Source organism: Erigeron canadensis, chromosome 2 (genome assembly GCF_010389155.1).
Source record: "Erigeron canadensis isolate Cc75 chromosome 2, C_canadensis_v1, whole genome shotgun sequence".
NCBI lineage: Eukaryota > Viridiplantae > Streptophyta > Magnoliopsida > Asterales > Asteraceae > Erigeron > Erigeron canadensis.
The window spans coordinates 25,571,820-25,586,697 of record NC_057762.1 but is presented as its reverse complement, the minus strand read 5'-3'; the positions used below and the strand labels follow the sequence as shown (position 1 = coordinate 25,586,697).

At 33.0% G+C, this 14,878-nt stretch overlaps 1 protein-coding gene across 4 annotated transcripts; it reads left to right on the top strand.

Moving 5' to 3' along the window:
- The first annotated feature begins 5,195 nt into the window (after positions 1-5,195).
- LOC122589238 lies at positions 5,196-11,907 on the top strand. 4 transcript variants are annotated; one of them, XM_043761498.1, is made up of 11 exons: positions 5,196-5,441; positions 9,165-9,207; positions 9,552-9,605; positions 9,689-9,752; positions 9,915-9,971; positions 10,061-10,167; positions 10,535-10,573; positions 10,724-10,812; positions 10,901-10,979; positions 11,334-11,381; positions 11,548-11,907. In XM_043761498.1, exons 1-11 carry the CDS (start codon positions 5,263-5,265, stop codon positions 11,626-11,628), a joined length of 840 nt encoding a protein of 279 aa, XP_043617433.1. In that variant the 5' UTR covers positions 5,196-5,262; the 3' UTR covers positions 11,629-11,907. The 4 variants fall into 4 exon arrangements, with proteins under 4 accessions (XP_043617433.1, XP_043617432.1, XP_043617435.1 ...); XM_043761497.1 differs by having other exon boundaries at positions 9,689-9,842; XM_043761500.1 differs by having other exon boundaries at positions 5,426-5,441; positions 9,165-9,221; positions 9,689-9,842.
- The last annotated feature ends 2,971 nt before the right edge of the window (positions 11,908-14,878 follow it).

The window sequence follows — 14,878 nt, the reverse complement described above, 5'->3', positions numbered from 1 at the left end:
AATTACATATACGGAGTGTATATATTTTTTTAACCGCGACCTATTTTACTTTAACTTTAACTTTTATTAACCTATCTCGAATATGAACTCACAACTTTCAAATATCCACACGACCACACTCAACCCGTTCGATGTATAGAAAAAGGGAAATCATAAATGTATCATAATTTTTGATTTATGTACTACAATGTACAAGTTTTATAACTGACTGTACAAAAATGCATATTTGTGGTACATGTATCAAATATTGTGGTACAGATATCACCACCCATAGAAAAAAGAGGAATGGTGATTCCCCGGAGTCAACAATCATGTCCGTTAGATTATAACTAGTATTTCTACCCGGGTGTTGTCCCGAGAGAAAAACAAAACTCTCGTGACAAATGTTAAAAAACATTAAGCCGAAAAAACAAAATTTTCGTGCAAAAAAATTTAAGAAAATAAAAGTCGTTGTTTAAAGTAAAGAAAATGAAACTTTGGTAAGCAAATAAAAGAGAACTTTCAGAGCGAAACTTAAAAAAAGCAAAGTTATGAAGAAAAAAAATACAAAAGTTAAGAAACTTGAACATGAAAGTAAAACTTGTTAAAGTTATGAAATAAGTAAAAGATATTTGTTAAAAATAAGAAAAAAATAAATTTTTTGTTGGGTAAAGATTAAAAACCAAAAGTTATATGGCAAAAAGTAATTAAGGCAAACTTTAGTGGCAAAAGTTAAAAAAACTAAAATTGAAAAAAAATCTTCGTTAATTGCCATTTTGTACCTATCGTTAGTTAGCCAAACAACACTTAACCGTTGTTAATTATTTTGGTTGTGCAACAATAAATCTTTGGGGGAGCAAACTGTAAATATGAAAGTTAATGACAGTTAGAAAAAGGACTTGATTTGTAGTACCTTTTATGGTTATATTTAACGGCCGTTAAAGTTATTAAATGTTTTTATTTTATCTATGCATTATATAGTTGTATCTCTAGCTTTATAGCTTATACTTTTAGCTACATTACATTTGTCTCACAAAGCAAACTTGCTTTTTAGTATATATATATAATTATATAGGCCAAATTTAAAAAGTATCATTAAATTTTGACCTTTGATTTTAATACAAAGGTCAAATTTTTTTTAACTTGACTCAAGTTAATGGAATTCGCATCCAAAAAAGAGAGTCTGTTCTTTCGGCCATTAAGTTTTCAATATATTAAATGATTTAATGTATAAATAATATCTATATATATTAAGTAAAAAGTAGGTACCTTGTCGAAAGCTAATTTTTTAATAAATAATTATGTTGTTAAAAAAAAGTAAAAAGTAAGTATTTGACGGTTATTTTTGTTTATTAAGTTAAAAAAACATGAAATTTAACTAAATGTATTAATTCTTAATTATTAACTCTATTAGGTAAAAAAAAACATGACCTAAGTCTTGAACCCAAATCATTAATTTCAAAAATTAAGACTAATCTAATAAATCACTAATCTTTTTGGCTAACTAAAATTAAAGAGAGGAAATTCCCCAGTTCACTAACATGATGTTAGGGAGATCTCAACTTTTGAATTATATTCAAATGTCAAAATTCAAAGATCTTTGAACTTAATCCAAGGATTGGGATGTTTTTAAGTTGACCACTCAAGTTAAAAACAACTTGAAGAGATTTTTTCTAAAATGAAACTATTCTAGTTTTGTGTTATTTAAGTTGATGTGCTTCTAGAATATGTAGTGTGTATTAGGGTGTGTGAATAGAAAAATTTAAGTTGTGAATAATAATTACATTTGTTAATGTGTGGAAATGTTAATTAACTAGGTTGATGAAGAAATAAAACAATCTACTCAAATTTACAATACAATCGTGTAATATATATTTCCACTTTTTTTAAAAATTATATGTACCATAAAATTACACTGAAAAGGATCTAATTACCTTAATGAAACTCTTTAATTACATTATACTATCATTGATTAATATCTAAAATATTTGCATTTATTTTCTTACATCAATTACTTTTACATTAATTACTTACCCCACTCGATGTCGTTACTACATCGTTGTTGCCTTATTGTGTGAATAGTTGTAAATATAAATTATACTCGATCATCATTTTTATCGTGTGTAATCATTTTTTTCATGAGTGAGGATTTGTTTGGATAAAAAAATACACAAAATGATTACATTTTTCAATTTTTGTTGATTGGAAAATTAAATCTATCTGTATTCTCTTATAAAACAAACCCAACCCCCCCCCCCCCTAAAATTTAAGAACTGATATGTTTAATTTATCCTACATCTTAACACATCCTTATTTATATTTTATAGAGTATGACTAAAATGCCCATAAAAATAATTCAATCTCTATTTCTCTCTCACGTAGATACAAACAAAAAGAACACTAATTCACAATTCATTCTTTCCTTCCCCTTTCACATCCCACCACAAAAATTTATCGCATCGCCGACCGCAATGAAATTATTTTGATGTTAATAATCACACCCTCACCGCCGTCGCATTGCGCGGACACCAATCTAGTACATTCTAATAGAGTATATCTATTTAATAATTTTTACAAGCTAAGACATTTAATTTAATCTACTAATGCAATTCGTTATCCCATCTCTTGGTTTTAGGCACTTTTAGCTAGGGAAATAATGATTTATTTATTGTGACATCCGTCACCGAAACCGGTACTTTATTATAGCCTCTAACTTAAATTTCAAATTTTTTGACTAGTCAATGTGCCTATATAATATAACAAGTGTAGAATTTTGGTGAATAAAATCAATAATTATCAAAGTAATTTTTATAATTAATACAAGTAAAGAGAAGTTGTATTTCTATTAGAGCTCTTGTTAAATTATATATTAATATATCCTAATTACATTCAAACTCTAAAACACTTATCCTTATAATAAACAAAGAATTATAACTTAATTAGAACTCTTGTCGTTAATAAATTATTGATCTTAATTTTAAACCAACTCAAATACTTCTCTCTACAAATATATATATACATTTTTAGTTACAAAAAAAAAAAACTAAAACAAATTTTCCCTTGTTGATGCTGCCATCGATCTACATGCCACCCCAAGAATCAAAGTTTCATAATCTATTTTAACAAAAGTATTAATTCTAAAGATCTCTTGGATTTTGGTATCTAAGGAGTGATCATCAATCTTGGGGTAAATTACTTATCTTTTCTTTTCATATATATAACTATATTTTTTTTATTTGATCTTTTGTTTATAAGTAGCCTATTTGATGAATACTTATTATGGCAAATTTATAATAATGAATTAAAGTTTTTTTTAGGGTTAAATCAAAAGCTTGAAGTATAAATCATATTAATGTTAAAACTCTACGTATTTATTGTATCATAATAATTAATGTAATTAAAGAAATCTAATTATGAAGGCATGAAAATCATAATAACAGATGTAAATAGGTGTTAGAAAGATTTGAAAGTTTATATATGTATATTAGTTGTAGTAGTCTTTAAAACAGTAAGTTTGAGTTATTTCAGAATCTGGACAGATTCTGTTTGTTAACTTTGAAAGGTCGTATCTTGGTCATGGAAGATGGTTAAGTCATGTTTTTGGTGTCTAAAATTAATTTCAGGAAGTCTACGTTCTGGTGGAAGTGGTTTCGTGTCAAAATATGAAGTTTAAGGTTATCAAACGAATTTTATAACAAAACTGCGCAAAGCAGAGTTTTCAGAACAGATTTAGGTCGACTTCAAATAGTCATATCTTGGTCGATTTTATGAACCGGAAGATTCTTTTTTTGCAGAAATATTTTTAAGATGTTAAGATTGTACAGTAAAATTTTGGATTTTTTTTGAAGCTTCGAAGGCCCTTGACTTTTGTAAAACTTTTCTGCGCGCAAACAGTGAATTTTCTAACTAGTCTGTAATTATCGAATTTTTAAAAATAGATCAAGTACAAAATAAATTCTGTAAAAATTCATTTAAGTATCTAACACATAAAAGTTACTATGGTAAAAATTTAAGGACTTGGTTAGTTCGGGTGATCCAGAATAAAAATCGATAAAGTTACCAAAAATTCTAGTGAATATGAGTTTGTAGAATTTAATCATAAATCATCAAGACAAATACTCTATATTAAGTTATATGACTTATAACTTAATAAAATATGACAAATCATTTTATGAATACTTTGAGAGTAGCGATATGTGTATTTCATCAAATGCAGGTTATAATGGACGGTTATTGACCATGTCCAATAATTGTAACTTGTACATGTATATCTTGTGTAGATTCTAGTGATCTTTTGAACTTTACACAACTGCTTGCTGATTGAGGTGAGTTTCGTGACCCCTTTTTATTTTATTTATTTGGGGGAAAATGTTGCTCAAAACACTTTTCATTTCTTTACTAGTTGTGCCAAAACTTGTTTGTTTTCTTGGACAAATACGTGTAATTATGAAATGTGTATGCTAGCTTGTTTGTGTTGATTCTATGATGCAATAGATGTGTGTTGATACCTATTGAAGACTATTTGAAATCTATCGACCAACTATATACTCCAGTTGGTAGTTGTTGGTATTACAGTGTGTGATTGAGATGTTGGCAAGTAGTGATGTGATTGTGTTGTTGGCAAGCAGTGATGAGTTTGTGTTGTTGGATAACTATGATGACATTGATCAGTATTTGGATTGCATACAGGCTGCTACATGTTTATATTTACACTATTGTCCAAACCTCATATATCATGCACAACAAATTCATTTGTATTTCTTTAAACCTACGAACTCACTAACATTATGTTGACATTTTCGAGCATTCATTTTCAGGTAATAACAATGCTTAAGGAGACTGAGTATAAGGACTTTAGGAAGACCAGTAAAGAGATCCTTTATGGACTCCTAGATTGCATTTGAACATTCAATACTATTTGCTACTTCTTTTGCTATTTGAGGCGTGTTGCCTAGACTTATCCCGCTTGTGGGAATCACATTTATTTGGATTTCATTTAGTATAATTCTATTATAAATTCCATGTGCATTGTTATATATATGATTCCGCCTAAGGTGGGATGTGACATTTATTAAGAAAGAACATTAATCTGGTGTAAAAAGGGTGAGAATAATATAAGGAAAATATAAATGTTGGGACCAAACACCGACCGACACAACAAATATAGACCAAAGAACAACTGTCAAAACTGTCATTATCAATACTCCAAAGTTCGATGCCATCGAACCGTTTTTTAATTAAACAATGTTGTTGGTAAAATTCCAAGGATAAAAAAAAATCAAAATGAATGTACTCAATGTGAGTTTAAAAGTTATCCTTATTATTACAGTAGGAATTCAATCGGTGTATAGTAGCGAGGCAGCAGTTTGCGAATACAGTTATAATGAACAAAACAAAGTCTACAACTACAATTTGGCTGCTGCTTCTTCTAATTTCCCCCATGGCATTCTCAGCCCAGACGGGTAATTTCTTTTTTCAATTCTTTTCATTTCATTTCATAGAGGACCAGCCTTTCTGTCTCTAGGTAGTTGTAAGACTAAGACTGTAGTGTACTTAGGATAAGTTTTTTAGAATGTGATTGATTTTTAAGTTTTTGAGATGATGACGTCATTGGCTTGAGAGAATTTGGCATGGAAGAATGGGAGAGGGATTTGTGTGACGTAATAACATGGTGGTTGTTGGGGGTATCTTTTGTTTTTGTTAATAGTTGTCTCCTTTTTTATTTGTGTTGTTAAAAGGTCAAACATGATAGCTTTATAAAATTCTAATTTTAAGCACCTTAAAGTGTGAGCTAAGTATCAACTTTTTTTTTTTGAAAAGTAAGATTTTATTCCCAACTACCCTGGCAAATCGTCGACCCTGGCAAATCGTCGGCGGTATAAATATACTAATACTTACATAAGCTTAAAATTACACCAATCTTGCCAAGCTAGGCTTTTATTCTTCGTTCTATTCCTATACCATAAAAACCCAAGAGACTTAATACTTTGTATAATTCCGTTAACATTTACGTTGGCGTTAGCGAATTTGGCTTCGTTCCTAGCTTTCCAAATGCTCCAACAACTCAAAATAATGATGCCTTTGATTGCAATCTTCTCTGTCGTGCTCTTACCTGGCTGTTCAAATTCCAGGATATCTTTTACATTAAAAACAAAGAATGGTGTCGTATTACACCACCCTTTTACAAATTGCCAGACTCTAGCTGCCACTATGCATTCACAGAAAATGTGATCAACCGTTTCACTTCCTTCTTGACACAGCACACAAAGTGGGTCACCAAAGTAACAATTCCGAGTTTGAAAGGCAGCCATGGTAGGAATACGACCCATTTCTGCCCTCCAAACAAAAATATTGCATTTATTGGGAATCCACTTGCACCATTCAAACTCGAATCTGTTGCTAAAATCTCTACCGTTGAGCAGGAAATCTTTCACACCCAATTGATATCTCCAGTCCATACCCACTTATCACCCCTGTTCGAGATGACCACCCCTTCAAGCAATCTGGACAGATCCTCCTGTTCTTTCAGCTCCTCTCTCTCCTCTCTCGTGGCTGGTCTTCTGTACCAGTTCTAAGCATCATTGAAACCACAAGCTTCAAAATCATATCGTTCCTTCACAATAACCTTTTTATCTTTCTCCAGTTTGAAAAGAAGCGGAAACCTATCTTTTAAAGGCTCATTACCAACCCATATATCAAGCCAGATCCTAATATCATTCCCATTCCCCAAAACCCCTCTTAACATATCTTTGATTCTGACCCCGGAGATCTTCACAGAGTCGATGCATCTAATGATATTGATCCTTACACCCGGAAAGTATTTGTTTCCCGGTATGATGTTCCAACCTCTTCTTGTGTCATGAAGTGTATCAATAACCTATCTCCACAGACTGTTTGGTTCGTTTTTGAACCTCCACGACCACTTTGAGAGTAACGCCACATTAATATCTCTCAATTTGCATAATCCAAGTCCTCCCCTGTTCTTAGGCGATGCCACCCTATCCCAGTGAACCCAATGTATCTTTCTACCAGTCTCAGAACTACCCCACAAAAACTTACGGATCAAAGCCTTTAACCCCTCAATCACTTTCACCGGAGCCCTGAAAACAGAAAAATAATAAGTAGGAAGAGATTCCATAACTGATTTTATGAGCACAATTCTCCCAGCCATAGAAAGACTCGAGGCCTTCCACTTGGAAAGCCTGGACACGAAGATGTCAAAGAGGAAATTCCAAAGAGGAAATTCCAACACCAATTCCAACATGCGTAAAGGGCATGAAACCAGCCGAGCAGTTAACCAATGTAGCCATATCCTTCACTTCAGCATTGCTTACCCCAATCCCAATTAGATTTGACTTGCCCAAATTAATTTTGAGACCTGAACATAAATGGAAGACTCTAAGAACCCTCGCAACGTTTTTAATATTGTTACAGGTCCATTCCCCCAACAACATGCAATCATCTGCATAAAACAAATGTGAGAGGACCATGTCACTATTTCCAAGTTTGATTCCTTTAAAAACTTTAGATGCAACAGCCTTGTTAATCATCACTGACAGCGACTCCATCACAATAATAAACAAGAACGGAGCTAATGGATCCCCCTGTCTCATTCCTTTGTAGCATTGGAAATCAGAGGTGGGGGATCCATTAACTAGAATCCAGGATCTGGCTGAAGATAGAATCCCGTATACACCATTTGAGAGGAAAGCCCATCCATTCCAAGATAGAGATAAAAAAAAGCCAATTGACATTGTCATAGTCCTTGGCAAAGTCAATTTTAAATGCAAACAATCTCCTGTTCTTTTTCTTGGCCCAGTTGAAGACTTTGTTTAGTATTAAAGGCCCGTCAATGATATATCTACCTCCCAGGAACGCAGACTGCTTGGAAGAAATCACCGACCCCAATACCTTCTTTATTCTATTAGCTAAAACCTCTGAAATGGCTTTGTTAATAACTCCTATCAGATTTATAGGCCTGTAGTCGTCTAAACTCCCGGGGTCTTTGATCTTGGGTATAAGAGTGATGAACGACCCGCCACAACCCCTACTGATTTTACCAGTAGTACAGAATTCATTGAAAATAGCGACAAAATCACCTTCCAGTAAGTTCCAGAACCTTTTGACGAATCTGAAATTAATTCCATCAGGCCCGGGGGCCTTGTCATCTCCACACTCGAAAATTGCCTTTTTAATTTCAGGCGGGCTGAATCTAGAGGTAAGACCTTCAGCTTCCTCCCTGTTCAGTTTTGAGCCCGTCCACTCGTTAAGCTTAGGTCGAAATTCCTATTCTTCCTTGAATTTTTCTTGAAAAAAGTTCCTTATATACTGTTTCACTTTTTTGGGCTTCTCTTCCCAATCACCATTTATCATAAGGCCCGGGAAACCATTAATCGACTTCCTCTTATTAATAAAACCGTGGAACAGTTTAGAATTTTCATCACCATCGATAGCCCATTTGATACGAGACCTATATTTAAGATCTTTAGCCTTATCTTCTTCCATCTCGATGATCCTCCTGAGACATTCCGTTCTTATCCAGCTTTCCTCCTTGTTTAATACAAGGAATTTCTTAAACAAATTTTATTACAATCTACATATAAATTACTATTAGAGGAAATTACACCCAATGCGCATTTCTCGGATAATATATTATCTTGATTTGATCAAATAAGGTATATATATATATCCACCTCTATTAGGGTTAAATATGTTACCCCAAAATGTATGTTAGCTAACTCGAGGAAATGTGCATAATATGTTACTCCAAAATGCAGTTTACAGTAGAAGCTAACTAGATGTCTCTTTCAAAATTTAACTATTACTTTTTAAACAAATTACGATTGTAATGTGGGAACTTTCTTTTGTGATGGAAGTTGTTATCTTACAGTATCATTATGATAAATTAGAGTTGATGAACACTACTGCACTCTTCATCTTATTGATGGCCGGTAGTCCAGTTTTGGACTCTATCGGAGCTGCATCTAAAACCCTATGGGTGATTTACATGTAAAACGTTACTATACATGATTGGGCAGGTTATTGATCTTGCAGCAGTATTTTCGATAATTTATTAGTTAACTTACTATATATATTGTGTTACATGTAAACAGAATTACCCCATATGGAAGTTTGACACATCGGTAGTGAACAATGCTAACCATATATTTAAATCATTGAAGCAGATATTACAAGGTGTCTTCTAATGGAACAGTGGTTTGGTTTCAGGTTGGCTCTACCAGGTTACACTTTATTGCTACCGTTTATGCTACTTGCTAGTCAGAATTTTATTTTGAATCTCTTATACCGTTACTTAGTAAACTTTACGAACTCTAGCAATTAAAAGATTCTGACTTTTTAGACTTGCTGCAAAAATATGTCTGACCGTGGTTGTACATGGATAAATGACACAACAAATTTTCCTTTTGTTACTCTATTGAATTGTTGAGACACAGCTAGTGCGTGTAAAGAGGAAGTTTGCTAGATGAATATATTTTGTATGGCATATGTAGACACCTTTGATTAGTTATATTACTCAATGTGGTCGTCTTATCTTCTTTTATTTGGAGCAGCTATGTGATGCAATGATTTTCAACCATGACCCTCCGAGATGTTTTGATTGCTTCGTAAGTGTTGTATATGCTATAAGAAGTGCCACCCGGTAATGAAGATTATCAATCTCATGATGATTTGTAATTTTTGTTCACAGGGTTGTGGTGAGTCAGCTCAGTGCGGCATGGGTTGCAGTGCACTCATGTCTAATAATTTATTTGGTACGTTGTTGAGAAAAACTCTTGTGTATGAGTTTGGTAGTAGTTCAGATAACAGGAACTTGTTCATATGCTGTAGTAATAAATTCGAGGGTAAGTCTTTATTATCTAGCTAGTACGTTTATATTTATATGCAGCTAATGAATTCTATTTGGATATGTGCAGGCTATCCAATATGTACTACTATTGGGCTAACATCAACCATTACTACAGATCTCATAGGTAATATATGCAATATCATAGTAATCTAGGCAAAGTGTAAACCGATAATGGCATCCATGTTTACTCTTTATTGGCTCTAAAAATTACAGATAAAAGAAATCCTCACACGGGTCTTCTTGTTAAAATGCGGCATGATAGGCCAGAACTGAATTGTTCACTCTCTGTTTATGTTATATGCGATTCAAAGCAAGTTCAAGTAAGAAAGTTTCCCTTGACCTTTTACAGTAACACACAAGCCCTACAACTTTCTGATGAGTTCTATAATTTGCCACTCACTTGCTTGTTAAATTCAATCCTTGAAACCATTTTAAATATGCGCCATTTGTTTGGCCATTCAGATACCAACATTGAACTATCTTTTTGCGAAGATCTTTAACTAACACATGCCCTGCCATTAGAATTCATTAAGTGGTTTCGTGAGATAACATACTTAAAAGTTCTGGTAAATGCAGATTAAAAAAGTTGATCAAACTGCTCCTAAAAGTTTTGGTGCAGTTCTAAGTACGTATATTTTATTATGTTTCTGAAATTACGGATAAATGTCTTAAATCTCCTTTCTGCAGGGACCGACGACACTGGAGACAGTTAATCTATGTAATTATGTGAGTGCTATAAACTCAAAACTAATTATTAAGATGATGGTTTCAAAAGATTAATTGGAGGATTTATAAGTAATTCTATCTTGTTTCCATGGTTGACTTTTCTCAGTTTTGTTGAATCTTTGTATTTTATGATGTTGTGTAATTATACAGGCTACGCAGCTGAGGCATCCGTCTGCTTGTGCCCAAATTGTATCTTCAAGTAGCAATGGCTTTGGCTGGTTTGGTACCCTCCTGATCATGTAATGTACATAACTGGATTTGTGTACGTTGAGGACCCAGACGTGATTTTATTTACAGTCCTTAATTCTGTTCAAATCTTTTGTTCAGTATTTTGTGTCCCTTTGGAGGTTACCTATTAGCAGGAGCTGCTTATCGCTTCTTCTACCTTGGCATTCATGGCATAGATGTAAGTTTCCCTATGCAAGTCTAGTATCTCAAACATATAGAGGTAGCAGTTTCGACCCTTTTATGGAACGGGTCAAGTGTCATCCAAAATGTGTTCCCTTGTATGATTTGATATTTAGATTGCATTTTTCTCATATCTATTCATCAAGTAATTTTGAACTTAAGAAAATAAAAAGTGCACAGTATGTGGGTTGGACCAGCCTGACCCACTCACCCACCCATATTGCCACAACTAGTACATAGGTCTATTTAGTACTTTTTTTTATTTTTTGTATAAAACATCCTTCACCTATAAATTTCCAGTTTTTCTGTTGATACTTGCTGTTTGATACATGTTTGTACATCTTGTCAACAGATTGTTCCTAACTTAGAATTTTGGGCCAACTTGCCACATAGAGCACAGGTATTACTTCAAATATGTAGATGCTTTCTCTTTTCACACATTCAATTTGGCCTGATTTGCTTTGAGTTTTCCGACTTCGAAGACAAAAATGTTTCCTCTTGATAGTGAAGTTCATATTGAAACAAAGTATATTTGGTGTTGAAATGTATTTTGGTCCATTTTGCAGAGTGCCATTATGTCTTTGGTTAGAAGATTCAGAGGACACTCTAAAGATCACCGTAGCTCCTATTCTCCTGTAGCCTTCTGATCTGCTCACATTGTTTCCACGGAGTAAGATTTATATATGCCCTTTTCACGGGAAAAATCATCTCTTGATATGATTGTTAACTGTAATACGTGTTTAGCTATGAGTTGTACTATGCGGTTTTTGCTATTTTTTTTTTTTTGTATTATCTAGAGGACATTCATTTTGGTCACTAGCCTATTTACAAATGGACATGTAGATTTTCCTGGACAATGTAAGGGAGTTTATGCAGTTATATTTAATTTGGTAATGCATACATTGCCAAAAGTAGCATTTGATGAATTTCTTCATATTCTGCATACGGGCTATACATTCTACCATAATACTTAAACAAATTTTTACTTGTTACTATGGTGTTGCAACATCGTTGAGTTTTTAGCCAGGGATAAGTATCCTGGAATGTAACAAACTTTGGACGAATGTCTATAGTAGGAAATAACTAAAGTTTTGTGTATTGTATGTAAACAACTTTAAAAAATGTTTATTGTATGTAAGAAAACATACGTGACAACCATATAGAGGTGCCACTTGTCTGATTTTAATTGGTTGAATATATTTTCTTAAATACAATAAACATTATTTTCGAGTTGTTTACATACAATACATACAACTTTAGTTATTTCTATTATAGACATTCGTTCAAAGTTTGTTACATTACAAGATACTTATCCCTTTTAGCTATTTGTTGAACTTTCAAGATGATTTTCATAGTTGAAAACATAAAACAGCCCAGCTACACTCAACTCACGGATATTACTTTCAAAGTTAGTCTTTAAACTACATTCAGTTCAAAGCATAAGTCATCATATTGGTCTCTCTTGCTTTCGTCACTTGAAAGGAGATTCTGTTCATGTCTTGATTATGTGATATTTTTATCTTCAAGGCTGCTTGTTAGGGCCGCATGTTTTCCCCTTCTTGGATAAATATGACAACATACTATATGGACATTGCATCTTCATATTTTTTAGTCAACATTGCATCTTCATGTTTTTTGTCGTGCTCAAATCCGTCTTTTGTATCGGCTTCTTTGTAAGAGCCAAGTTTAGCTTGGAATTGGTAAAATTCTGACAATAATGGGACATGCGCCGACATGGTTTTAGGACATTCACTTGGATATTCCAGGACTGCTATGAACAATTATAGTTAAAGAGCCATCAAATGGTTTTTTACTGTCGTCTTAAGGTGCGTATAATTGCTAGAAAATGTTTTTTAAGTTTCCATTTATAAAAAAAAATAAGTATCTTGAAATGTAACAAATTTTGAACGAATGTTTATAGTAATAAATAACTTAAGTTGTGTGTATTGTATGTAAATAACTCGAAAATAATGTTTATTGTATGTAAGAAAATGTATTCAACCAATTAAAATCAGACAAGTGACACCTCTATATGGTTGCCACGTATGTTTTCTTACATACAATAAACATTTTTTAAAGTTGTTTACATACAATACACGCAACTTTAGTTATTTCCTACAATAGAAATTCGTCCAAAGTTTGTTATATTCCAGGATACTTATCCCCTAAAAAAATGCGTTCCAAATTGTAAAAATGCTATTTTTATTTTCCAACATTGGAAAACATGTTCTAATATACGAGAGCAAGTACCCGCGCGTTGCGGCGGTGAGATGGTGGGGTGATACCTAGGTCATAGAGTATGATAGGTTATAGGAGTTGATATAGAGTATGATAGTCAAATGCCTTAGCCATACGGGCTCCGCCCTCGGATTTAAAAATTTGTCGAAAGTATATCGAATGACATCTCTAATGAAAGAGCATGAAATTTTAAGAACACTCATACAATTTTTATAATTTATTGATGTATGGTTTTTGAGATAAAAATTTTTGAATGAATTGTAGGAATAAATGATTTATGGAAGAGAGAGAAAAAAGATGATTGGTTGAGATTTGACGAGAGAGAAAGAGTATTATAGTTAGTTTAGATAAATATAGAATAGATAAAAGGGACATTTTGGAGAAGTACTTAAAATCAATATTAAAAATTTCAAGTTCAATGTTAAAAATTTAGGGAAAATCTGCTTTATAATATAGTATAGATTTGGTTAATTAGAAGATTGGGGCCTAGAGGTGAGAGTTAATATAATTTGAAGTTTTCAAAATTTTAAAAACCAAAAATGAAAAGTGAAGAAGAATAAAAAAAATATTTTCTAACTTTTTCATTAAATGAATGACAGTGTTTTTTGTTTTCTTAGAAAATTTTTATAGAATACTATGACTTGATCACTTTTTCTTTGAAACTAAAACTGGAAAAAAAAGTGATTTTTCCAAGTTCCAACTAAAGAGAGTTCCCATTTGCATGTTGTTGGAACAGTTCTAGTTAAAGAGCCATCATGTATTCAAATGTAAATGCTGTGAACATAGATGTCTAGATACACACGAGAGTTGAAAACTGAATCAATTTCTCTTCCAAACCGCTAAAATCTTTGGTTTTATCAAATTAATAATAACTTAATAAGTGATAACGTATACCTACGGATACGTTTACGCTAAGGATTTACGTAACTTAATCCTTGGGCTACCAACCTATTTACGTAACAACCTTCTCTTAGGCTACGGACTAGGAACTTAGACCGTATGCTAGGACAACATGACGTCTATCTGACACTCCGTACTTCTCTTACACTGACTACATGAAGACAAGAATTTGTTACACTAAGCGACGGATTCTTGCAGCCATGGCGTCATGGTTTTGGGGACCAGGTCTAGATCCCTCCTTAAACCCCTATAAATACCTCGCCTTGAATCTCATTCAAGGCAGAATGAAACACACACAAATACTCTCATATAAGCTTGGTGGCGTGCGATTATCACACTAATCTCACACCAGTTGAGAACCGTCAACAAGGCTTATTCAACCTTTCAACCCTTCCTAAGCTAGATTAACCCCCTTTGAACTTAATATATTTTATTTTTCGATCATGTGAAACAAACAAATATGGCCCGAAGTGCATGTCTCAAACTAGTGCTTTCGAAAAGTAATTCGACCGGTTATCAAAATCTTTAACCATCCACATAAACCAAGTTCATATATGAAGGAACGTGATATGTCACCCGGGCTTTGCATCAGGAGACATTACATTTATCTATGTATATGGTATCATGTAACATTAATAGGGTATTTTTAAGACGTTTATTGTGTGCGATAATATGTAAGATTTATAACGTGTTTTTAGGATCATTTACAAAATTGTTAGTAATTTGTCATTGAATTGTAGTTGTCATACAACATAAAAG